This window comes from Caloenas nicobarica, chromosome 3 (genome assembly GCF_036013445.1).
Source record: "Caloenas nicobarica isolate bCalNic1 chromosome 3, bCalNic1.hap1, whole genome shotgun sequence".
NCBI lineage: Eukaryota > Metazoa > Chordata > Aves > Columbiformes > Columbidae > Caloenas > Caloenas nicobarica.
In genome coordinates, this window is record NC_088247.1 from 103,556,972 (window position 1) to 103,583,019 (window position 26,048).

The following is a 26,048-nucleotide window of genomic DNA, read 5'->3' on the forward strand; positions in this document are numbered from 1 at the left end:
AGTTTCCCCTTTCGGTTGTTGGGAAGCCATTCCTTCTTCTCGCCTTCAGACTGTACTTGGGTATCTCACTTTCCATGAAAGCAACCCACAATGCCCACTGGCTCACATGCTACCTCCACACTGGAACAAATGAAAACCAGCAAGTCATCTTGACTGGGATCTATAGCTGCCTTTCTTCTCATAGGTGCCACTGCATCTCCAAAATGATAATTTCTGGAGAAGCTGCATGGCATTTATTTGAAAGGAACAGGACACACAAGCTGTTGGTCAGACACACGTACTCCACAACAGTGGAAAGTGTTTTTTTAATGGGCATAACAGAAGGAGAGAGAGTATAATGGACTAAGTTGGGTGCCTCACCTGATAAAGAAGAGTAACTTAAGCAAAATACTAAGTGGGATATAAACTGCCTACAAAAACATTTCAGCAGAAAATTATGTCCCTAGAACTCAGAGAGGGAGGTCTGAAGGGAAGATCTCAGTAGTTACAAAGACTGCATTACTCAGTTAAGAACATGAGTACAACTCTGTATGGTATTAAGAAAGTTTGATGTGCCCCGAGGTCTTTTTCACAAATAAATTGTCTTTTTTTTTTTTCTTCCCCTTCTCGGATTAGAAACTGGGTGCAGGAGAGAGGATTTCATTAAAGGCTGTACCAACTGATTTAAAGACTGGTTTATGACTGATGTACAGGGTCGGGTGACCTGTGCTGTACTTTCTCAGCCTCTTTCCTGCATGATCTTGGGCATCTCACAAACAATATACACTTCCAAGTGGCTTAGGCTGGCATCCTTCACTGTACCCAATTCATATAAAACTGCATGGACTATCTTAACATTTGTGAGCCACTGTACAACACAGCCTCCAGCCATGCTAAATAAAGATAAAATGGTTAAATATACATACATTGCTACTTCTTGTGGTTTAACATTTAGATCAGAATTCATTCCTCAACATCCCTCCTATGAAAAAAGCAGAGGACATCATGGAACCTAATGTCTTGACAACTCCTTCCTCTTAAGTCATTTTGACAGAAATAGGACTACCTATTCCACTCTGCTTCGTGCACATTCTCCACAAGTAATGCCTTGCGTGGTTGTCACTGAGCGGCTCTTCTCAGCCCAGCTGCATGGACAGGCTGGTTGCACGAAGGGTCATGGCAGGAGAAGCAAGGCTGCTTTGCAGTCGGACAGGTTGGCAGGAGAAGCAGCACCGTGAAATCACATTAGATGCCACTGCAGGATAGTCACACCCAGGTCTCCTAGGGTCCCCAAAGGGCACCTGTTGTGTCTTCACAAAGTCCTGTCTCACTGTATCTTTTACTGCTGTATTTGCAAGGTTAGAGACAGCTTGGGATATACTTGCTTGTGCTCCAACTATTAACTCAGCATTAAGCACATATCCTAAAACACTCCTTGCACTACATAGCGCTTATGGCCAAATTTTAGGGGAGGACAAGAGGTCTTAGAGCAAGAGGGAACTCTGAACCACCTCTGGTACAGGTGACAGAGGGAACATCAAAAGCATAGACCTTTAATTCCTGGTCCTAAACTGAACTGTAAGCTGGGTTTTTTTTTTGGGAAAAAAAAAAACTTACCTCACAACTAAACTGAAGCATTTCTCATGTCCTCTTTCAGAGACTGACAGATTACACTTAAGTCTTAAATGCATGACCAAGAGTTTCTGTTGGAAGTGAAACAATAATTAGCCACTGGTTAAGCTACTGAAGAATAGAAGACATGGGCCACCATCTTCCCTTCCTCTGAAATTCATGAGCTCTAACCTCAATTGATTGTTTTGTGTTCAACTGTCCCCAAGGCATCACGACTTACCCTGTCCTTCCACATCTCCTGCTCTTCCAAAAGCAGCAGCTCTGTTTTCCATCTATCACTCCTCATCCTCCTTCGCAGGTCCTGGAAACAGCTGCACCATAAACAACCACTTTGGCTTGGAGCTCCTCTTTCAAAAGGCAACAGGGCATCACAACATTTTAGGAAATGGAGCTGTTTTTCCCATGCAGGTTACCAAAGACTAAAGCTGCAGCTGTCAGGATGAGGTTGAATTGGCCCTTTGTAGGAAGGGAACTGTTGCAGTGGAGAAGATACTGAGCGCACTGTCCATGCAGAGCTGTCCCTGGGGATCACCCGCCTTGCCCTAACAGCTCAGGGAAATGCATAATTTTTGAAGAGAAAGAACCGGTGTTGCAGGACAGTCAAGTACTCCCATATTGCTCAATGACTTACTGAAAGTGAGTTAATTTAAGAGAAGTAACAAACGTCACTGAACATTGAAATTATCAGTTCATGTTGATGTTCCAAGACAGCGAATTCAAGACTATCCACAGAGTGGCAATATACCTCATTCCAGGTCATGAGCAGTGAAGCTTGAGCCCAAACTCAACTTACAGCTTTGTTAAGATTTGAGTATACAACAACCAACTTACATCACGTTGACACTAGATATTTAAAGGAGGTTTATTGGGGCTAATACTAAATTCAAACAGCCACAAGTTAATTTTCCATGTTTACCACACCAACTGTTGACAGATGAAGTCTCAGTGGAAAGTCCAAATTTCCATTTCACCATGACTTCCTGAAACGTGACTACAGATTTCAAGAGTTGGCATTTGAGAGAGGTATCATGTTTAAGAACATTCTACCGAATACATTTAAATCATGACTCAAAACCAAAACAATTTGGAAGTTTTGAAACATAAAGCTGTTAGTATGAAATTAGCTTTTATTTTTTACCTCAAAATAAATGCACATTTATCATTTATTCAAATGAAAACTGAAAAAGGGTATCTTAAACAAGAGAGAATCTTAACAGAGCAAATATCGCAAACATCCTCAAGTTCCTTCTCCTGCTACTGCCCAGCTCTGTTTGCCTAAAAACACAAGCTTGATTTTTTTTTTTTGTCAGTTTGGTCAATTAAAAGAGACACTCGAAAGCCCCAAAATTAGAAGTGGTATAAAACAAAACCAGGTACTCGTTCTCATCAGAATTGAGGTCCATGTGTTACCACACATTTTTTATATAAAACTTTCACTAAGTGTTGTACTAAGTAGGATTTAGTAGCCTCTTCTGCAGTTTAGCTCTTGATATCTTGGTAAGAGAAGTCAATGCATAAGCATGTCAGAAGTCAACGCTATAGTGTAACTACAGTATAACTCTAACAGGGCTTCTAAATACTGTTCACCAGAGTGATGTCTTATAGTTGAATTTCAGTTTCAGCAGGTACTTCAGATTTACCTGAGCAACATCATACACAATATATCTGGGAAGAATGTTAAGGAATAATTATGGTTGTTAATATTAGTAAAACAGAAAAACCTCAAAACACAGTCAAGCTTCACCTTTGAACTTAAGTTACCAGTGAGATGTCTACATGATTACACAGCTCCAACAGCTCAAACCGCAGATCTTTAAATTTGACTTTTCTGTGAATCTGAATGTTTTATACAATAGTTAGAAACAAGCAACTAACAGTCGTATAGAGAATGAACAGTGGTGCAGCAGGAATCCTGAGTGACAGGCAGGTGAACTGACTTGGATACAGGACTGTAGCTCTTGAAGATGATTTTTTGTCAGCCAGAGCCATAACACAGAACATTTTTCTTTGCTGTCTAAACAGTGGAGCAATGTAGCCTACATGAGAACTGCCATTTACCAGACCTGGCATATCCAACTATAACTGCAGCTCTATTGCTACCTTCCAGCACAAAGTCATTAATGTCCTTTTAATTTCCCACTAAAAAAATCCAAACTGGAATAACAGAGAACAGCTCTACAATGGTTGGCAGTGCTTGCACATTTTACAACCGCACTGCATCATTTTATTATTTCAGCAGACAGTCCCAGCTCACCCCTTTGTTTCTCAATGCTTTAAGCCTCAAACTTACCTCTAATCCCATTTTTAGATTAAAAGCATCCCCATTAAACACAGTGTAAAACAAAATGAATGCACATCATGTAACTTCAACTAGCTATTATCACCTGTATTACATTTTAGCATCTGTCTTGGTCAGATTATATGTTTAAGAAAACTCAAGTCAAGAACCATATTGCCATAAGTTCTGTTGCTAAAACTGCTTGCAAGAGGAAAATAGCTCACCAAGAGAGAAGACAGCTTCTACACAACCCAGTTGTGTAGAAGTTGTGTATTAATAGGTTACTTGCTTCACTGGCAGTGAAGATATTGATCTGGGACCTCAGACATCACTTATGACCTCTTGTAAATGTTGTACACACATTCATTCGGAGGCACTTCTGCCTAGGAAGAGGCTTAGTGGCTACATCTCTGATGGGCATCTGAGGTTTACCTCAATACTTGCAAAGGGTCTGGGGAATGTAAGAGAAGCTGTGTGATGAGGGACTCACAGAATCACAGAATGGTTGGGGTTGGAAGGGACCTCTGGAGATCATCTAGTCTAACCCACCTGCTAAAGCAGGTTCACCCAGAGCAGATTGCACAGGAATGTGTCCAGGCAGGTCTTGAATGTCTCCAGAGAAGGAGACTCCACAACCTCCCTGGGCAGCCTGTTCCAGGGCTCTGGCACCCTCAGAGTAAAGAAGTTTCTCCTCATATTCAGATGGAACCTCTTGTGCTTCAGTCTGTGGCCACTGTCCCTCATCCTATCGTTGGGCACCACTGAAAGGAGTCTGGTCCCATCCTCTTGACACCCATGCCTGAGATATTTAAGTGCATTGATAAGATCCCATCTCAGGCTTCTCCAGGCTGAACAGACCCAGCTCAGTCCTTCCTCATAAGAAGGAAGCCATGGAGCTGGCTCCCCCACATCCTCCTGGCCAAGCTGGCCAGCCACAGCATCACAAGGAAGAAAACAAACTGGAGTCATGTGGAACAACCTCAGGTTGCATTCCCCTTCCCTGGTCCCGGCACGTCTCTGGGCAAGGCTCTAATAGACAGTGTTGTCTGGCCACTCCAATGCCTTCAGGTATTGAGTCCTGTTGGGGCAACAGCTATTTACTACATGTATTGTTTCATTTTTTTTCAGAATGAAAAGTGTGACAACTGTAAAATCATCTCCCTTGGAAAAGAGTCTAAATTGTCTGCGAGCACTCCGAAACAGATCTAAAAGAAACAAAACACACTGTGCCAAAACTCCTGACCGACATCAGTGACGTCCTGCTAAACTCAGCAACACTCAAACACAGCATGCAGCCAACATAATAGCAAAGGATACTCATTATACAGAAGACAGGTATCATTAATTCCCGTCGAGATCCCATTCCCTAAGGGAACCTCCACCCCACCAAGGGTGGTAGTGGCTGTGGGATCAGGTGCAGTTTTGCCTAAGCCTAGAAAGGGAAAAAACATTAGTTACAATTCTAGAAGGCAAACACAGACTTTGCACATAAAGAAAATTACTCAGCCAGCCAAATATTAGTTCACATATATTTCCAAACACTGAGCAAGTGGCGAGAGTATCTTAAAAGAACACAAAGGATACAGTCTGTTTATTCAATTCAGCATCACCATACTAATGGTAGTCATACTCCACTGCACTAAAACTGAAAATTTTAGACTTTTGGCTGTTAATTGTCTAATCTGTATAATCAAGGCTAAAACAGACCAGACTTACAGCTCTCCTGTCCTAGGTCCATTAATGAAAACAAGCACATTGCAACATTTTCAGAGAAGCGTAACAAACCAATTCTTATTCTCTTTAAACTCTTCAATACAAATCTGATTCGACATCCATAATAGTGTGAGTAGTATGTATTGAAAAAGATACTAAATCACATTTTATTCTATTTTAGGCAACTGATTTCATAAGCCTCTCAAAATGAACAGCTTAAGAAAAGCCACTCATTACTGAATGTTACTGTTGTTCTCTCTCCCATCTTATTGCAGAAGATAGCCATGATTACCGTTTCTTTTGCTTGAATTGGAGAGCTAAGTTTTTTCTCTCATCTTTTTCAGTGCAATATAGTGATACTTTTTGCAGATAGAAACATAATGAGAACAGCTGTTCCATCTGAACTTTTATTCTTAGCTTTTCCCTTCCCTCCAAGCCTCTAAAGCAATTTGAAAGCTAAACAATTATTCTTATGATCTATCCAACCTCTCATCTTTCTTCTAAAATGCACAGTACTGTTATGATGAAAGCGGGTCAGAATTGGAGAATGCACCTTACATATTCTCATGTGTAATATAAAATGAAAGTTTCCTCCTGAACTTCAGGCAACACACGAGCTTCAGTCTTAAGCTTCCAAGTGCATAACTCCCATCTCAAACACCACATACACGTATACAGGTGCAAATACAGGGCAACATTATGCAAACTGTTAAAAGGAAGTACAGCTATGAAATGACTCTAGTTCTCTTTGTTAAGCAGAGAGCCACGGGAACTTGCCACCAGTAACATTCCCAGTGACGACTACTAATGCTTACCTTTCACACTGTGTTTTCCCTTGGGCAATTTTGTTATGTGAGAAGCATTCTTTAGCTCATACCTGGACAGCACAAAGAACACACAATGGCATTTTACATTCATCCTAAACTATCTTGGCGAAAAAAACCAAACCAAAACAAAAAACACACCACTTTTTTTTTTTCCAGGCTTCACTTTATGGTGAGTAAATATAAAGTTAATTTAGATTCTACTCTACTGGAACTCAACAGCCTTTCTTCTTTGTCTCAGTTACTAATTTTAATGATGTTGGCATTTAGTAAAAGACTCTAAAAGTGCAACCCTAATTTTTTTTTCCCCATCATATAGCTCTCATTTTAAGGAAGAAAAAAAAAAGTTTCCAAAGACATACAAAGTGCACTTTCTTCACACTGAAGTAAAGGCTTGTAATTTTAGCAACACTTTCTACCATGATATATTAAGCATGTTTGGCAGATACTCTTTGTAAGTTACTCACATATTTCCAAGGGCAACTTCTCCCAGTAGTACTAAGCCTATGGGATCAGCTTGAGATGTGTGACAGTAGTTAGCACTCTTGGATACCATGTCAGCAAAATAGATGCCTTTCCCAAACATGTAGCCGGTCTGCAAGCCACAAAAAGAAAAAAAAAAAGTAAAAAAAAAAAAAAAGAAGTTGTCATCTGCCTGCTGAGGGATAACACTGGGGTCTCCCCACAGAGAAATTCTATTTAGATTGTCCCCAGCTGTGGTCACCTCTGGGCACAGGGATGGAGGCAGACAAAGAAGGTGTCTGAACGTACCACAGGAGCTTCGGGAGGAGCTATCCGGAGACCCTGCGAGAGAATCCCGGCGAAGTTGGTGGTGCGGGATCCGTGCCACAGCAGCTGGCGATTGTGAAGCTGCTTGAATGGCTTGTAACGCTGACTCTCTCCTTCACGCTCAATCCTGAATATCTTCAATTCAAAAAGGGGTAGGAGAAAAAGAACAACCAAGCAAACAAACTGTTACCTTCAAGCAACTAATCAGATTAAAAAAAAATAATAATTCAGTCTGGAACATACATCAATCTGCTAGGAAAATGGATCTGGATGGTTTTCAGTATTTGCAGTTTGCTGTGTCACACTAGCAAAAAAGAGGTAGCATTGATCACACAGTACTTGTTATTGATTACTTCTTCACCTTCCCTTCTGCATTTTCATGAGAACATAGTTTTCTGAAAAATCATTCAATGAACTAAGGCTCAGGCTCAGTTTTAGAGGATGATTACTCCTCCAGCTCCTTTTTGAGGCCAATTAAATTAAAATAAAAACATACACCCAAAGATGCCTCAGTAAGCTTAGACTCATCTCTGCCTAGACTTTAGCTGTTCTATTAAATAGTAATTGATCAAACCATCCCTTCAGCAAAGTAAACTAGATAAGCTACTCAAAAGGAAACTGTGAACAAGTTGACTTAGAAGAGTCCATTGTCACAAACTGAAACCTCAGTATTGCCCAGCTTACATCCACAACTTTGAGATCATATGCATTGTGAGTAGCAGCATGAGTATTTTTCACATATTGCTTAATAATCTTGGCTTCTTCGGAATCTTTGTCAACAACCTGCAAAGAGGCAAACAAGAGAAGTTTCTTTAACTAGCAGTCTTACATCATCCACCACATGCTCACAAATCCTCAGTTGAAGCTGCCTTTATCATTTAGGTGGAAATTTATTCCCAGCTAGAGAAGATGTACAGACAGCACTCAGTCACAGGACGTCTCAGATGGGAAGGCATCTCTGGAGGAACCTCTGGTGTTCCTGCTCTGGCATGGGGATTGGACTAGATGATCTTTCAAGGTCCCTTCCAATCCCTGACATTCTGTGATTCTGTGAAATTGAGATGATTTCCAACTCCCCTGCCTTTTCTAGTGTCTGACCACCCTCACAGTAAACAAACCAACCAACCAATCCCAAACCAAACAACATCATCAACTAAAGCTTTTTCTTTTGGTTAAATACAATTTCCTGTATTTCAATTTGTGACCATCACCTCTTGTCACTGGATACCACTGAGAGGAGTCTGCCTGTTTTCTTTACTCCCTTCCTCACCAAGCATTCATAGGCATTGATAAGGTATCTCCTCTGCCTTCTCTTCTCCAGGTTAAAAGCCCCAGCATTTTCAGCATCTCCTCATACAACACATCCTCCAGTCCCTTAACCATCTGAGCGGCCCTTCACTGAACTCATGCCAATACATTTACCCACTTAGAATTTATGTGATTTCTTATACTCCAAACTAACAGGACATCAGCTTGTATTCACACTCACTCATTTCCTTTTATTTCCTTTACCTTAATATCAGTTTTAAGTTTTTCATAGTTGATGTCAATTGGGTCTTTATCTCCATCTTCATTTCCACCTCTGAGAAGGCTGTAAGCAACCTCAATATCAAGCAAGTTGTCCAACATCTGCACTTTAGCCTGAAGAATTTAGAGAGGTTATTTTACTTGTGCCTTTGACATGTTCACAATAAGTCTGGGATACTCCAAGTTATAAAAGTGCATGTGAAATCACTGGCCACACACTGGCATCTAACACCACAACATTACCTCCTTCTTTTTATATATATAGATATATCTATCTATCTATATATATATAGAGAGATATATATCTCCTTAAATATACTAAAATATACATGCACATATACATATATATATAAATAGGCTATAATATATAACATATATATCTTCTAATACCTTACATATATTTGTATATGCATAAAATCATAGAATCATTTTAGTTGGAAGAGACCCTCAAGAAAGAGTCCAACCATAATCTAAATCCAGCACTAAACCATGTCCCTAAGAGCCTTATCTACACATCTTTTAAACACCTCCAGGGATATCACCTCCAACACTTCCCTGGGCAGCCTGTTCCAGTGCTTTACAACTATTTCTGTGAAGAAATTTTTCCTAATATCCAATCTGAACCTCAACTGATACAACTTGAGACCATTTCCCTGTGTTACTTGGGAGAAGAGAACACCACCCTCCATGCTACAACCTCCTTTCAGGTAGTTATAGAGAGCGTATACACACATTTATGCACATAAACAAAAAGATATTCTGAACAAAAACAAGCTTAACCTCATAGAAGCATGAGGTTAAATTAAGTCTTAAAACCTCCCAAATTCTCAGACCTGTTGCCTGCAAACCACATACTGTTTCCAGTCAATACCTGAATGTATTCCAAGTTATTTAGGAGAGGTGGTTTCTTCATCCCAAAGTCATGAGGAATCAGAGTGTAGAAGCGGTTGGAGAGGTCCAAGATCTGGGACTCTGAACCACCGTCAGAAACTGCCTACACAAGACAACAAGCACCAAAGAAAATAGTCTTAATTAAGTCTCCATAGCAATAGACACACAAAGGATACTTGAATACTAGTATACAAAAGCAGCAATGCAAATAGTGTTAATACTGAAACTCTCACAGAACTAAAAAGGGCAATTCTATTTAACTGTTTTGCATGTAGCAAGTCACAGTACTTGCACAAAAATATAGAGAATTTCTGCTACAAGAATAATCTAGGGGGGATTATGTTTCTGGAAGGCAAAATAAAGGCTTCTGGATATGGAAGGGACTCATGCCCTTAGCAAGCTTCTGGTCTACTCTAACAATTGAAACAAAATTTCCCATGTCTATGCTTTGTCAGGCAGTCCATGATAAAAAATGCGGTATGGGGGTATGCTGGTACACTCTTGCAAGCTGTTCAGGCAATACTACACAGTGATTCTTGGCACGGTCCAGATCATGATGTTTAAATACAGTAATGTCATCAAGTCAGACTCTCTCCTGTGTCAACTTTTATCCTCGTCCTCAGACAGACTTCTCTGGGGTGGAAACACCAGCTCGCTACTAGATCAAGACACCAGCTTCATTTGCTCAATCATGAGCCATGTCTGGCTCAGCCTGAAGTTTGTGCTACAAAGTGTGGAAGGCAAAAGTACTGCCTAAACTGGTACAACAGTGAAGAGAACAACCCAGCACACCATGGAAGCCACATCCCCTTCCCCAGCAAGAGAGAACATGGATCTTTATACATACAGCTCAACATTCATCCCACTCCGAGCTCACAACAACTTCTGAATTCCCCTCTTGCTACAACATCTCTTTCATGCTCACCTGCTGAACCTCATTAAGGATGGAGTAGGCACTCTGGATCTGTCGCTTGCTCAGTTTTCCCAATGGCATCTTCTGCAGGTCAATCTGATGAAGATTTAAATGATTAAAATAGGATTTTACTACACTGAAACCACTGCAGCATTCACTCTCTAGCTCCTAGGGAACAAATCCCTCCATCTTGGTAGGACTGACCATACGATGAATGGAAACATTTCAGACTTGGTATTAATCTCTGTGGATCAAGGAAAGATATCAGAAAGACAGTGCACGTTACTGAGAAGACATCCTATCAACAATGGAACACTACAATAGGAAACCAAGCATGCATGCTAGGGCAATGCAAAGATAGGGCACTGAGCATCTGACTAGAAGTTTAATATTGACCTGGTATCAGATGGATTCCTCAATCACCTCAGTAACCATACTTTTCAGGCTGGCAAAGAAGCAAACTGAATGAAATAATTCTGGTTCATAAGATCACCTGGGTCTCTAGGTACAACCTAGACACCTTCTTCCAACTTTACCCTACAATTATCAACAGTCAGATGCAAAGAGGTTATAAGATGCTTCATATTCATCAATGAAAAACAAACCAGCAAAAAAAGCAGCTAAATTAAAAGCGATGTCTTGGTTGCCTGCATTTATCCACTGATTTAATTTATGTGTTGCTTTTGTTTGTATATTGATGGGTCTTGGGAGAGTTTCAGATCTGCATTAAATCCTTGCATAGTTAAGGACCATCTGAATGCAAAAATGTTCGACAAATGTCATGCCCAATGGATTCTTTGACGAAGATCATACACACAGCATCTGGACTGTTGACAATACTCACCCTACACCCTGCAGGCGTCAAACTACGTTTTACTTAACTTGATGGGTTTAAGATTCAGCTGAAGTACAGAAGATTCTATGAAACCAAGTTTATCACATACCACCCGGATAAGTTCCACATTATTTATTCATTATGAAGATAGGAAACTCAGCTTTATACAAATCTCTGCATGCTGAACTCAGAAGGCTCTTCCAAGCTACAGACTGGTGTGAAAGTCCTGAAGTGATTTTGTATGGAGATTTCCACCCTGTACTGAGCGTAGGAGAACTTCCACCTTTAGCTGCAGCTAAACATACATAAAGTCAAATGCTAAGAAGAGCCAAGATGGACTGGAAGAGAGAAGACAGGCTTCAAAGCTAATCATGTCTTGGGGACATGAGAGTCACAAAGCCAAGATTAATAATCTAATGAAAGATAACTTGCATTAGATTTGTAGCTCCTAATCTTTTGAGGCCAATACTTTCTTGTTGAGTACCATTTCTGTTATTATCCAATTATTAGCTGAAAAAAATCACAAAGGACACGTAAAACGGGCCATTTAACTTGGATGTGCAGAATAGTTGTGGACATCTATACTAACTGTAAGTTATACAAACCGATAAACTAACACAAACACTAACACCTATAAACCAACAAATGTGACTGAGTAATCAATCTCTTACAGAGCTGACACGCAGCCAAAGGGCTAGAGTCTGTGTCTCCTGCAAGTCATGGGAGGGGAACAGAGCCCTGCAGAGCTAATATAAAACTAAACTACATCCAAAGCTTTATCATTAGATGGATCAAAAAAGCAGAGTAGCCAAGGGGTTGGGACTAAACAACACTTCAATTACTGCCAGACACACTGAGCTTGGCCTCCTTAGAATTAAACCTTGTGAGGGGGGTCAAGGACAACAGAAAGAGCTTCTTCAAATACATGGCAGATAAAACTAACACCAGAGGCAATGTAGGCCCACTGATGAATGGGGTGGGTGCCCTGGTGACAGAAGATACAGAGAAGGCAGAGTTACTGAATGCCTTCTTTGCCTCTGTCTACTCTGCCGGAGGCTGTCCTGAGGAGACCCGTACCCCTGAGGCCCCAGAGGAAGGCAGGACAATGGAGGAGTTTGCCTTGGTTGATGCGGACTGGGTTAGGGAGCAATTAAGCACTCTGGACATCCATAAATCCATGGGTCCAGATGGGATGCACCCGCAGGTGCTGAGGGAGCTGGCTGAAATCATTGCTGGACCACTCTCCATCATCTTTGGTAAGTCATGGGAAACAGGAGAGGTGCCTGAGGACTGGAGGAAAGCAAATGTCACTCCAGTCTTCAAAAAGGGCAAGGAGGAGGACCCGGGTAACTATAGACTGGTCAGCCTCACCTCCATCCCTGGAAAGGTGATGGAACACCTTATCCTTGGCACCATCTCAAGGCATATCAAGGATAAGAGGGCAACTAGGGGCAGTCAACATGGCTTCACCAAGGGGAAGTAATGCTTAACCAACCTCATAGGCTTTTATGAGGACATAACGAGGTGGATTGATGATGGCAAAGCAGTGGATGTGGTCTATCTCGATTTCAGTAAAGCATTTGACACAGTCTCCCACAGCATCCTCACAGCTAAACTGAGGAAGTGTGGTCTGGACGATCGGGTAGTGAGGTGGACCGTGAACTGGCTGAAAGAGAGAAGCCAGAGAGTCGTGGTCAATGGGGCAGAGTCTAGTTGGAGGCCTGTATCTAGTGAAGTGCCTCAAGCGATGGTACTGGGACCAGTATTATTCAATATATTCATCAATGACTTGGATGAGGGACTAGAGTGCGCTGTCAGCAAGTTTGCTGATGACACCAAGCTGGGAGGAGTGGCTGACATGCCAGAAGGCTGTGCTGCCATCCAGAGGCCTGGACAGGCTGGAGAGTTGGGCAGGGAAAAATTTAATGAAATATAACAAGTGTAGAGTCTTGCATCTGGGCAGGAACAACCCAGGTTCCAGTATAAGTTGGAGAACAACCTGTTGGAGAGCAGTGTAGGGGAAAGGGACCTGGAGGTCCTGGTGGACAGCAGGATGACCATGAGCCAGCGCTGGGCCCTTGTGGCCAGGAAGGCCAATGGCATCCTGGGGGGGATTAGAAGGGGGGTGGTTAGTAGGTCCAGAGAGGTTCTCCTTCCCCTCTACTCTGCCCTGGTGAGACCTCATCTGGAATATTGTGTCCAGTTCTGGGCCCCTCAGTTCAAGAAGGACAGGGAACTGCTGGAGAGAGTCCAGCGCAGAGCCACAAAGATGATGAAGGGAGTGGAGCATCTCCCTTATGAGGAAAGGCTGAGGGAGCTGGGGCTCTTTAGCTTGGAGAAGAGGAGACTGAGGGGTGACCTCATTCATGTTTATAAATATGTAAAGGGTGAGCGTCAGGAGGACGGAGCCAGGCTCTTCTCGGTGACAACCAAGGATAGGACAAGGGGCAATGGGTGCAAACTGGAACACAGGAGGTTCTACTTAAATATGAGAAGAAACTTCTTCTCAGTGAGGGTGACAGACACTGGAACAGGCTGCCCAGGGAGGTTGTGGAGTCTCCTTCTCTGGAGACATTCAAAACCCGCCTGGACGCCTTCCTGTGTAACCTCATCTGGGTGTTCCTGCTCCGGCGGGGGGATTGGACTGGATGATCTTTTGAGGTCCCTTCCAATCCCTGACATTCTGTGATTCTGTAACATGAGGACTTAGCTCCACATCACAGATGTGTGCATCAAGGCTGTCATGAGGGGCAACGGAGTTGTTTGCCTTCCACCCAGGCAGAAGACACAGCACTAGAACAGATTCAGGCCTCTCACTGACCTTTTCGTGTAAGGCAATGACACAGATAATTTTAAGAAACCCCTGTGTGGTTGGTGAGGTAAAACACTTGAAAGCTCTATTAGAAGCGGGAAGAGTAATGCATCAGACAAATCTATTGTCATGTAACAGGAAGACTAAGAATTTGCTATGGTCTTGGCATAGTGAGAGTGCCTCGATGGAACAGAATACTTGAGATTGGGCTGATTAAAGGAACCAAGCAGCTGTTTTCAGAGGATGCACAGAAACCTCTAACTAGGAAAAATATTATTTCCTCTAATGGAAAACAGCTGTTCAGCAGCAACAGCACAGGAAGATAAATCCAACAGGAAGACAGGCCCATCTGGACTCCCAGGTCTCCTCCAGATCTGCAGCTGGTGTCAATTAACACATTTCCAACAGAGTTCTACAAAGCCAGAACACATCAGATGCTGAATGGTTCAGAGTCTTTAGCCAGTTCCAGTTACTAAGAATTATTATTTTAGAAGACTTTGATATAAAGAACCACTGAAGATACAGGAGAACACAATTAACCCAAAGTACTACAAAATGTTGGGCAAGCCATCTGAAAGCTTTCAGATAAGCTGTAGGAAATGGTACAAAGCCTGTTCTGAAAAGTAGATACACAAAATACCAATACAGAGACCAAACAACACTTGATTAAATACAAAGTCTTAGAGCAGGATAACTAAGCTGGCAGAAGAAAATTGAAATTAGTTATTTAGAATTAACCCAGTTTGAATGGCTGCATTAAAACAAACTACATTATCTCTAAACACCAGTAAAACTGTTCCCATGTAAGGAGAGATGGATGACACTACCAGACCACTCTCTGAAAGCTTGTGAGAAGCATGGATCAAGAAGCATTGCAGAAAGAAGAATGGATGAAAACAGAGCATCATTAGAACAAATGTGAAACACAACAACAACAAAATCTCAAGTTTGGCCCCATTCAGAAGAGGATCTGGACTTTTTCAAGGCGCTTCATTAGTGCATGTATCAACTGGCAGCATTTCTCAAGTCTGAGCTGAATGTTCATTTGCTACCTTAATTAGTGGTAGTGCTGCCAGTCTCCCCCCCCAAAATGTGGTTCACCGCCCACAAAAAAAGTTATTAGAATGATTACTGATCCCAGGACCAGCAGATGAGTTTCTCATAGGCTTGTTAACTTGAAGATGCTGATGCAGACATTCCCCACTGAAGAACAAAGAAGACCCCCATGTTTTAAAAACTGCACGCATCACAGCTAAGTTACTATTCCCAATGCTTGGCAACTTCTGGTCAGACTCTTGTCCTTATTTTAAGGCTGATCTAAAACTCACACAGACTTCTGGGAAGTATGATGCACCCTGCATTGCCAAGAACTTGCTTCTGGTTGTAGAAGTGTCATGTAAAGAGAAAAAGGAAGGTTAGAGGCGAGTAACGTGAACATGTGTGGTCACCTCAAATTCCACCATTGCTTTCTTCATGCTTTCCACATCAAAGATCATCTTAATAAGGTCTTGGATTGGCTTAGGAAGTTTTGACTTAGTCCCAGCACCCACTGTCAGTTTCTTGACAGCTTCTTCATCCTAGGAGGTAAAAATAGTACCAAAATTAGCAAAAAATCACAAAAGATAAAAGTAACAGGCTAGCTGCCATGGTAACAACTCAAAACCAATTTTGTATATGCATACTATGACTAGCCAGAAGTTCATGGGGAGCGTGGGACATTGCTCTGACAGTTTGGAACAAAGAGGATTTATAAATCCACCTATTTAGTAATTTGGCAGATATTCTTTCAAGAAGTGGCACTGTAAAATATCGGTAGAATTAAGAGAATGTGAACTGCTTGTGCACCTCTGTTTCACCTTAAGCAGCAATATTAGTAACTTCTTCTGCAAGCCTTTTGTTGCATAGAGACCTTGTAATAAAAACTCTCACAGATGAGTACAGGAATCATCAATTAGCCATAATACCACCTAGATGCTTTCATGGATAGAGCATTGCACCAATAAAGCATCTGCCAGATGCTTCAGAATATCAGTGTACAGACACTTCACTGCTGCTATATTCAAATTTCCAGAAATAAAGTTGAGCGGCGAGTACTTTGCACTGAAAGACAACATCCGGTAATTCGACCACATCAAAATGCAATGTCTTGAAAATATGTTCTCTGGTATCTTTACAGCTATTAACAGCATTCAACTATTTCATCTGAAAATAGTTTAAGTTATGGTTATGCCTTTAAATAAACACACAAACCCCCACTGGACAGAAGGAAGAGAATTCTTCTTTAGCATAGCTGTCTGAATTGCCAAATCTTACTGTCAATGCATAATTTCTCTTTCTCGGCCTGCTCAATATGTGCACTAAGCAGAAGGCTGCATAAGAGCCACTTCAGCATTTGGGAGGATTTTAGATGTGGAAAGCAGATGAAAAGTACCTATTTAAACATAAGAAAATGGTGTTTTCAGACAGGAACTATGTGAAATGACAGCTGAAATAAGGTCAAATTAATATCCTTAGAATTACAGAGTAAACAGGAATGAGGACTCAAGGCACTTCAGACTTGGCAATGGAAAACGACTTCGTTCCCCAACACATCTATTTTAATGCACGACACCCATTGATCTACAGCTCTTTCCGAAGCACAAAGATGCAACAGTTGCACCTGCACTTCGTTCCTCAGGTTAGTGAAGTGTGAGTGATCCAGCAGTGAGCGCTGAACAGAACAGTCAGAGGAACGCGGCTGAGCAACACTCCACCTGGCACAGGGACATTGCAGAGTTACCTGCCCATAATCTATTTCCAGCGGGTAGAATTTTTTGGGATATTTAGTGAAGTTCTTCGAATGCCATGAATTTCCAGTCTTCTCTTCATACAAATTCAAGAAGTGTTCAATGGCATCTTCTTTTGATGGCATCTGCTCCAGCTTGTTACTCCCGATTACAGTGCCCACACGACCCCAAGATCTGAACACCCAGTATCTAGAGAAGTAAAACATGACAAAAGAACAGGTATAAGATACTCTGGCTCCAGATTTCAGTCCAAATGAAACTGATCCTGCAGCAACCATGCAACCACCCGTGCATCAGCCATTTGCATACCATTAATTTTATGGAAGACATTCTCTGTCAGGAACTGCAGGAGAGCAACAGAAAAGCCACCACTGAGCATATGTCCAAATAGTGGTGTGAAAAATTGCCCAGTGTTAACACACCAGCCCTGAGGATACGTGTGTGCACAGCAGGAATAAAGAAGCTAGAATCTCTTCAGTGTTAATGTTTCACAAATACGAATTTTCAGGCTATTGGGATCATATATTTGAAAAGCAAACACCACGCATCTTTAAGCCTCAAGTCCCAGAGTTTGGATTTTTAGAGAAATTCAAGTATTGAGTAGCAGCTCAAATATTTTTTATTGCTGACACCACCTTGGGTGAGCTTCCCTATTATACAATTAATCAGCCTTTCCAATTTGTCAGGCTGGAACACAGGCACAGAGATCCCACCATGTACTGAATCACAGATCCAGACGCACACGCCACATACAAGAACCAGCAACAGCAGCTTATTGAAGACACGGTAAAGAGTAATAATCCAGAGCTGAACCAGGGCTGTTGCCGACGGCCATCAGCTCCTCTAGATTCCTGTACATCCTTACGTGCTTGGAGGAGCACTGACCCTCTCCACTTCTTTATCTGTGTTCAGTAACACAACCACTGGACAGCTCTGCCATGCATCTGATGAGACTGGAAAGCTAAACACATGATGGTCCCCTGACCATTTTGGTGCATTTTGTTAAGCCTTAGGGCACCCAATTCAGGACTACATTGTAGCAGAATAGCCAGAATCTGGTTTTGCTTCCCAAGGTTATTCTTGTCTTCTAATTGTGGAGCTCCAAGTTGGAGAATATGGGGAAGATTTCCAACATTGTCAACTTCTACGTATGGAGTCTTGATGTTAGAACAGAGGAACCTTCACCAAAATCTGCTTCTGTATCTTCAAGGGCAGCCCTGAGGCACAGAGCACTCCGGCCCTCCTGTTGGCCAACTAACCCCATCCTAATGACACCAACTGTACACACCTTGCTCACGCCAGCATGCAGGAATGAGCACTACCAGGTGCAATTCCACAAACTCACCTCCCAACTTAGGTTTCATCCACACTACAAAGAAATGCCTCCACTCCGAGCAGATTATTCACACTTTGTTTTTGTAGATGCCGAAAATCCAATATTTATTGGAAAAGAAGTGAAAAGTCTTTCTAGAGAATACGAAACTCACCTGTTCTCTCTGTCATCCTCTAGCAGCTGCAGTTTGTAATAGGAATTTGTTCCTTTCACAATATCTACTAGGCCCAGTGTTGCACTGAAAATCTTTCCACCTTTTTCAAAGACATGAGCAGAATCCTCCAAACCTACACAGAAGAAACAAATTAGAACACAGAGGAGGTTGCCATTTTAGGTCTCCTTCCCGCATTTGTGCTCACCCAAAGGTTTCATGAAGTAGCGTGACTCTTAACAAAAATACTGCAAAAAAGGGTGACCATGTGCTAACTCAAAACTACTTGAAGCATGTTTTCTTTTAAATACATTGTGAGCATGCACCTTTAGATAGACTGGAGCGAACATCAATCCTGACTACAGAAAAAAAACATCGTAATTTTTGATAACGGACCATCTAAGATCTAGTATTTAACACTGCGTGACTGGCTGAAGGAATTCTCAAGAGAGACACAGGTGTCACGTTAGCAAACGGACTGAAAAACCAAATGCTGGCTCTGGATGCAGTACGAATTCTCAGGACAACACCTGTCACCACAGGTTTGGAGAGCAGCATCAGCTGCACCCAAAGAGTTCAGGGGCAAGTGCTCGTGCCAGACCCATGGCCTCTGCCGGCTGCGCCCTTATTCACCCAATGACAGATGCTGCTGAAGCTGAACAATGCGCACTCTTTAGTTTAAGTGGTCCTTCTGAAAGCTGTGCTAGAAAATCCTGGAATATCCAGCTTTGGATGTCAATCAATATCCTTCCTTTGACAGCAAGAAAAAACAACAGTTTAAAAATTCGTGTTCTGTTCATGGAACCCTTATCCTTTTATAGAAGAACATTTTGCAAATGATCGCACATCCTGAAGGCTGTGGGTGGTGCAGGTGCAGGCATTGTTATCACTCACCAGAATCAGGATCTACTGCCGCTCCACCCTTCACTGTTAGCTTCATTTTCTTTTCAGACTTGCTAGGTCCTGCAGCAAAAGACAGTTAATTTTTTTCCTACGCAGGCACCACAGTCTGACTCGAATCAACATTTAAATTCCCAATTTGCATAATTATCACCCTTAGGAGACTTCAAATCAGATTCCCAGTCTATGAGCACAATGACTTCAACGGCTTTTTTTACCTGGCTATAGCAGACAATTCACAGCCCCCACCCTACCAATTATATGAAAAGTAAGATCTCCCCAGATTCTATCTATCTCCTTCCTTCTGGCCCCAAAGGATGGGCCACATCATTTTTTTACTTGCTGTGCAGGTAAAAGTCACACTTGTGGTTGTGTTTAAGTGGGATTTAAAAACCTCACAGGGCATGAGGGGTGTTCAGGTCCCCTAGAGATACTGCTGCTGCGCGATAGTCTGGCAATAACACACCCAATTGTATGACAGAAACCTACGCGTGGAGGACACAGAGAAGAACATGTTCTGAAGATAAGCGAGCAGATCTGATGGTTTTGTTCACTGTCCAGCATTATTAACACAAGCTCTCTATGGCACTGATGAGGAATGTCACTGGTGTTGGATGTTTTTCCTCCTCCATTAAAAAAGCATTATTGCTCTGGACCCTGGTATTTTCTCACTCGTTAACACCCCTTGGGGGTCACAGTAGTGTCTGTCACATCTCGGTGTCCCAGCACCTCCTTGGAGCTGCAACACTGACCCAAACTGGCAGAGCAACTGACTTGTTATGAGGAAGAGATAGGACCAACGTCGGGGAGCCTGAGCACATGCAGCACAGATGGTCTCTGAAGCAACACTGAACTAGGGGAAAAAAGAGCCAGCTCAGGAGACAGCTTCACATTTACTTAAAGCTAGTCTTGCTCTGGGGTCTCATTATTTAAATTTATTATCAGAAAAAGGGCAGAGAACTCAAGGAAAGGGCAAGGACAGATTATACCCAGGTTTGCTTTGTGCATGCACAGCATTGAGCAGGCCTGCAGAGAAACAACCGCTTTGTTCTTCACCTTGTTCTTCTTTGACCTTCCCAGCACTCTTCATACTTGGGGGCTTGCTGCACTTCCCATCCACAGCCATTTCCTCGTGCTCCATTTTCACCTCCGCACCCCAAGGTGAAAGTGCGTGAAGAGACACAAGCTCCTGAAAGTCCTTGCTGGAGGATTTCACATCCTGAAGAAACCCCTCTGAGACTACACGGACTCTGGCCGCCTTCACTTCTTCCATCTTCTTGCTCATTTTCTCCACATCCTCTGCAGAAATAGGGTGGGAAACGGAAGAAAAACAAAAAGCATCAGCAAGGTTTCAGATTTTAGCCCTTCCCTCTGGCCATGATTCAGGGCTCTGCAATGCTTTGTGGAAACAAAATTCCACCATGTTTTAGATTCATCATGGTTTTGAAGAGCAAAATCCCCATCAGTTCAAAGCTGCAGCTTGGGCTAGAGCAGGAACACCGCTTTTTTACCTGGCTGATCCCACTCCCCCCTTCCCAGAGCTGGACTGGGGCTGTACAGTCTCTCTTGGGCCTCCTGGCAGGTAGGAGCAGATCTCTTACCTCAGCAGCCAGCTTGTACCTTGACTCCAACAGGGAGCAAGAGCAAACCCTAAGTCGCCAGCAGAGAAAATACCTGCCCTCAGGCACCCATGGTCAGCTCTGCGGCTTCTGCAAGGCAAGGATGGACACAGCCCCAGCACCCCTCATCCCAACAAGGGTGGCCTGCACACCACCATGGTCTGCACACAGACCTGATCTCCATTGCTGCAGACCCAACAGAGCCTCATGGCACAACCCGCAGGGTTAACACGTTAGGTAAGCAAAACTCAAACAGCACACACCTGCCTTTGCTTTTCCAAGCACACTAAGGCCATGTGCACACACAAAACACTCCCCCTAACCCAAACACTGATCCCCAGACAGCTCCAGGGACACATATCCTCTGTAATCCACCCAACCCTGCTACCAGTGCTCCCAGTAACCAAGGCACGGCTGCTCACTCTGTGTGCTGATGCACAGAGTGGCCTTGTTAGCTGTCGTCGTCATCTTTCCCCCCAGGTCCTCCACAATGCTCTTCACCTCCTCCTTGTTCTTCGACAGCTTTCCAAGAACCAGGATCTTCATATCGGTCAGTGGTTTGTCTAGGGGTTCGGAAATAACACGGCACATTAGCCCTCCAGACAAATAACACACACTAAGGGACAGAATCCCACCCCACTCTGTACAAGCAGCCCAGCTGGCAGGGAGACAAACAGGTCTGACCTGTGCTAAGCAAGTGGGAGAAGTCTCTTCTTCACCTAGGAGAGGCAACAAAGCTCAGCACCCACCAACATACAGAAGTGATGAAAGACACGTAAAATTAATGTGTAGATATGCTATTTGCCTGCCTGGTTTTTGTGTTCTGTTGTTGTTGCTGTTGGCTTTGTTGTTTTGTTTGTTTGTTTTAAGGGAGAAAAATAATAATTAAAAAAAAAATATGTCCGTCTGCTTCAGCACTGTGCTACTAGAGACTGTGCTCTGCTTCCCTCCTCTTTTGAGGCCTGGACAGCATGTGAGGAACTCACTGTAACGTGAAAGCTCCTGCCTCTTCAAAAGGAAATCTGTTTTTGAAGGGCTGGAGAAAGAGGATTACCTCTCAAGGAACAGTGTTCATGCATGACAGTACATCCGAGTCTTGATCTTACAGACAGATATTATGCAAACCCCATAACAAGTCAGGAACCATCTGAGACTCCATCACATCCTCACATTAACGCTTTGCAATGCAGGTGGCTCCAGGAATGGCAAGTGTCTAAGAGCCTATCTGCACTGCTAAAGATAAATGCTATCAACTCTGGTTGACCAGCTGAGGATTTTGGCTCCTCTTCTCCTCACAACTCAGACTAGTTAGGTTGCTCACAAAGTAAGTAAGTAACTTGGCTTTAATTCTGGTCAATGTTTTGAGTTTAATTTTAGGGTACACTGGGGCTGGAATCAACTTGCCACTCAGAAGCAAGACCTGGGTTGTCTTCATTGCTGAAAGAACACGATCTGGCTAAAATCAGCTGTGCAGAATTACTCCCACCCTTTTCACTAGGTAACAATAACCCCCTGCTCCCAAAACTATGCCCAGGGCTAAAAAGATTGAATAAGAAGTCAGCACTGCTCTTAGTGGACAGGCTATACCAGCAAAGCATGCATCTCATTCTAACAGCCTACAAGTAATTTCTGTAGTCCAACCTTTTGCCAGTTTGTGGGCTGGAGAGAACATAACTATTTTGCATAAGGGGAGTCAGTGTTTGGTAAAGCCAAATCCCAATGGGGGACTCAAAAACAAACAAACCAACCAACCTCCAAAAAAACCTCTTGCCCTTAAAACCTAACACTATATGGAATATCTGGCATTATGGAGGTCCCTGGATGTTCCCCAAGAAAACAAAACCAAGCAAGAAAGCATTTCACAGCAGATCTCCCTTGGGACACATTTTACAACACCGGCCTTTTAAGTTTCAGATTGCAAACACATCATTTCCTCACCATCAACAAATACCCAAAATGATTGGATAGAAACCAACCAGGACCTCAAACCCACATCCCCAGGTAACCCACCACAGGATCTAGCTGCACTGGGAAGATGAAGCACATGAGACTCTGCTACGCTGGTTTTTTACCAGGAGAGCTCTGCCTGCTTGGGGGCAGTAGAATAGCACGCTTGTTGGGGTTGGCACATTTGTCTGGCTGGGAATAGCACTACCCACCATCCCAACCTCCCTGAGCCGTGCCCAGCCAGCTGCTCACCTCTGGGTGCAGACAGGGTCTCTGTCGGAGCAGCAGATGCAGAGGGAGGAGGCACAGAGTTCCCAGTCCCAGCATCTGGAGGGAACACCCTGTCCTGCTTCTTACACTTAAATTTCTTCAGGTAAGGAATCTCCCGAAACTCCTGTGGGATGGAATCACAAGTAGAGTTTAAAAACCAGCAAATACTATTATAAGATTTAAAGGCTAACTTGAGCACTGGCCAGATGTTGGCATTTACTGCAGGTCTTGGAAAGGATTTCTGACACATTCACACTAAGGCAGGCAAATACCCACCCTACTGACTGTGAAAAGAAAGCTAGAGGAGGGTAAATGATGAGTTTCAAACAAAATCAGCAACATGTTCTTCAATCTAGTGCTACTGGAAAAAAAATATGATTTAGTTTCCCTTAGCTGCCTGCCCCTGGAGGGATGTAGCTGTGACAGGACCCTCCCACTGTCGCAGCTGCTCAGCACTGCAGGACCCTGCTCTCCAGCAACCAACACTGACTGCTGCTTATTCCATCTCCTTACAAGACGTAACATCAGTTTACCAATGTGCTTCAGATCATCAAATTTGCAATAAACACCCACCTTTGGGATCACCCAGTCTTTCCTGTTGGGAGTCTGTGTTTTAGCAACACACTTAGTCCAGGCAGTGATATCCCCCGAACAGTAATATGCGTCGCTCTTGAACACAAACTGCCCCTTACACTCCTCGCAGGGGAGCAGAGCTCCAAATGCCATCCCATCTGCTACTCGGTCCAAAATCTAAAGCAACAAAGAATACAAAACAGGTCATGGCAAAAGGAAGCTGGAAGCCTACGCATTACATCACACTGGGATGCACAAGAAAATAACCGTCAGGCTGCTGGCACACAGGTGTAGATGGTTCCAGCGCTTGTCATGCATATGCTGCACAAAAACCAAGACTCTTACCAGGACTGAGCAATTTGTGACACCCGGAAGATCAGTCACACCGTATCTGCTCACACCCACAGCTCACAGTCTCTCCTATCCAGATTTGGCGTTCCAGAGAACATACCCACCACACCGCACCTCACCAGGCAGCCCTGCCAGAACAGCCAAGGAGGAGATGAACTACTGCATCGGAGCACATGAGTAGGTAGGTGGGAATGTCAGCTCAGACAAGTCCTGGTTTTCCTGCCTAGAGCGTATTTCCTGACCTTTTTGAGTCTAGACACTTCCCACATCCCAGCCCACAGTCTTTACAGTCTTAATAAATACAAATAGTTGAAGTGATGTGTGGCTCCGAAAGGGAGAAGACTTTCACAAGTTCCACAGGCTAAGAAGTTACTGTTTTTAGAAGAGATACCAGGAAGAATTTTTGCAGTTTTTGCTTCTTTTTGCATAATTTAACAGTTGAGGGAGGTGACATGAGGTGCCATAACTACCCTGCTCTTCAAGAGCCAGCAACAAAAAAACCCCGTGGACCCGTTTGGGCACAGCAGAATAAAGGCACATCACTGAAACTGACGCACTGATTTCAGCACGACACAGCCCTTCACAAGCAAGCCTAACAGCAACGGCATCAGAGTCCTGGGACAAAAGCACCGTGCTTTGCATTGAGTTTCTTTCTGAAGTGTTGTGTTAGGAATGTGCTTCAGACTTGTGGACCTCAGGGCAATATTGGTTGAGGTCAGCTCCTCCGACTGAAAGACCCAGCACACAGGCAAAGTAAGTACAGACCAACTCACGGCATTCTCCCCTGAAGGAACTTCCTGCTTGTTGGCGATCAGCAGCTCTTTCAGGTCATTAGTGGAACAGACCTTCCTCAGCTCATCCTTGATGCTCCAGATCAGCTGTGTCTGCTCCTGTTGACAAAACCCAGCAGCTTAGCTATTTGCAATTGATCACTTGCTAAGAACGCTTCTGGAACTGCAGTATGTGGACATAGTTTTAGCAAGCCCATGGTATCTCAATCACAGACTGTCAGATGAAGAGCACCAAGAACCAGTACCAAAACAGAGTCACACATTTTACTGCAAGACCTACAAGAGGTCTTTAAAGCCACAAACTTCAGATTTCAGTATGAATACACGAGCACATTGCGCCTTTACCAAATATTGTCTCTTCTCAATATTACACTGGAGGGATATCCCTACGGGATTCTGTATAAACCAAGGCTTCTCTACCATGTACATGTGAAGAAAGGCCATGGAGTAACCTTTACAGCACTATCCCACACAAGGAGGTACAAACGATAGTAACAAGACAGCTTTTAGGTAGAGTGGAACCCACGTTTCTGTCACACATCTACCCTTAGCGAGTTCTGAACAGCCTTCGCAAATACCACAGAGTTAGTTGACACTGACAACACCAGGGATGTGGCTGCATTTGAGCCTTGCATTAAAACAAAAATCAGAAATGCTGATTGGCACTGCTCTTCTGTTAAACCCGAAAGCATAAGAGGAATTTCTACCAGATCAGTCACCTGCATCAGTGCAGAAGCCTGCACATTCTTTGGGGCCTTTCTACAAAAGATTAAAGAGTTAGACAGCAAAGAAGCATCCTAAAGTATCTCAGATAGTTTCTAAATGTTATCTACTGGCTACAGTAAGAATGCAGTCTAGCCTGGAATAACTGTTTGACTGTGTTAATTGGTTTAATTTTCAGCATTAATGATCATACTCAATGAAATGCTGTTAAAAAAAGTTAGTGAACCTAAAGTTAACCTTGATCTGCAAATTGCCTTGATCTGACCTAAACATCTGCATTGCAGCAGCAAAACCTTGATAATGTCTCATCTGAGTTTTGTTGAAAATTAAGGTATTGCCACAAAACAAAAAAAGAAAACTTTTGTTCAAAGGCAGACACACCATTTTTCTACACCTCCATTAAGACTTCAA

The 26,048-nt window shown here is 43.0% G+C and overlaps 1 protein-coding gene across 1 annotated transcript in view; it reads right to left on the reverse strand.

The window, feature by feature from the left end:
• Positions 1 to 2,459: 2,459 nt before the first annotated feature.
• Positions 2,460 to 26,048, reverse strand: part of PARP1 (poly(ADP-ribose) polymerase 1) — a 36,107-nt gene continuing 12,518 nt past the window's right edge. The window contains exons 6-23 of the mRNA XM_065632451.1: positions 24,897 to 25,013; positions 23,773 to 23,949; positions 23,182 to 23,323; positions 21,405 to 21,545; positions 20,420 to 20,662; positions 19,358 to 19,426; positions 18,467 to 18,599; positions 16,973 to 17,168; positions 15,642 to 15,770; positions 10,559 to 10,642; positions 9,614 to 9,736; positions 8,728 to 8,856; positions 7,900 to 7,998; positions 7,198 to 7,350; positions 6,894 to 7,021; positions 6,418 to 6,479; positions 5,207 to 5,321; positions 2,460 to 3,276 (exon numbers count right to left, since the gene is read on the reverse strand). Of these exons, the coding sequence (XP_065488523.1) occupies positions 3,195 to 3,276; positions 5,207 to 5,321; positions 6,418 to 6,479; positions 6,894 to 7,021; positions 7,198 to 7,350; positions 7,900 to 7,998; positions 8,728 to 8,856; positions 9,614 to 9,736; positions 10,559 to 10,642; positions 15,642 to 15,770; positions 16,973 to 17,168; positions 18,467 to 18,599; positions 19,358 to 19,426; positions 20,420 to 20,662; positions 21,405 to 21,545; positions 23,182 to 23,323; positions 23,773 to 23,949; positions 24,897 to 25,013 (2,322 nt within the window). The 3' untranslated portion in view covers positions 2,460 to 3,194. The remainder of the gene's footprint in view (positions 3,277 to 5,206; positions 5,322 to 6,417; positions 6,480 to 6,893; positions 7,022 to 7,197; positions 7,351 to 7,899; positions 7,999 to 8,727; positions 8,857 to 9,613; positions 9,737 to 10,558; positions 10,643 to 15,641; positions 15,771 to 16,972; positions 17,169 to 18,466; positions 18,600 to 19,357; positions 19,427 to 20,419; positions 20,663 to 21,404; positions 21,546 to 23,181; positions 23,324 to 23,772; positions 23,950 to 24,896; positions 25,014 to 26,048) is intronic.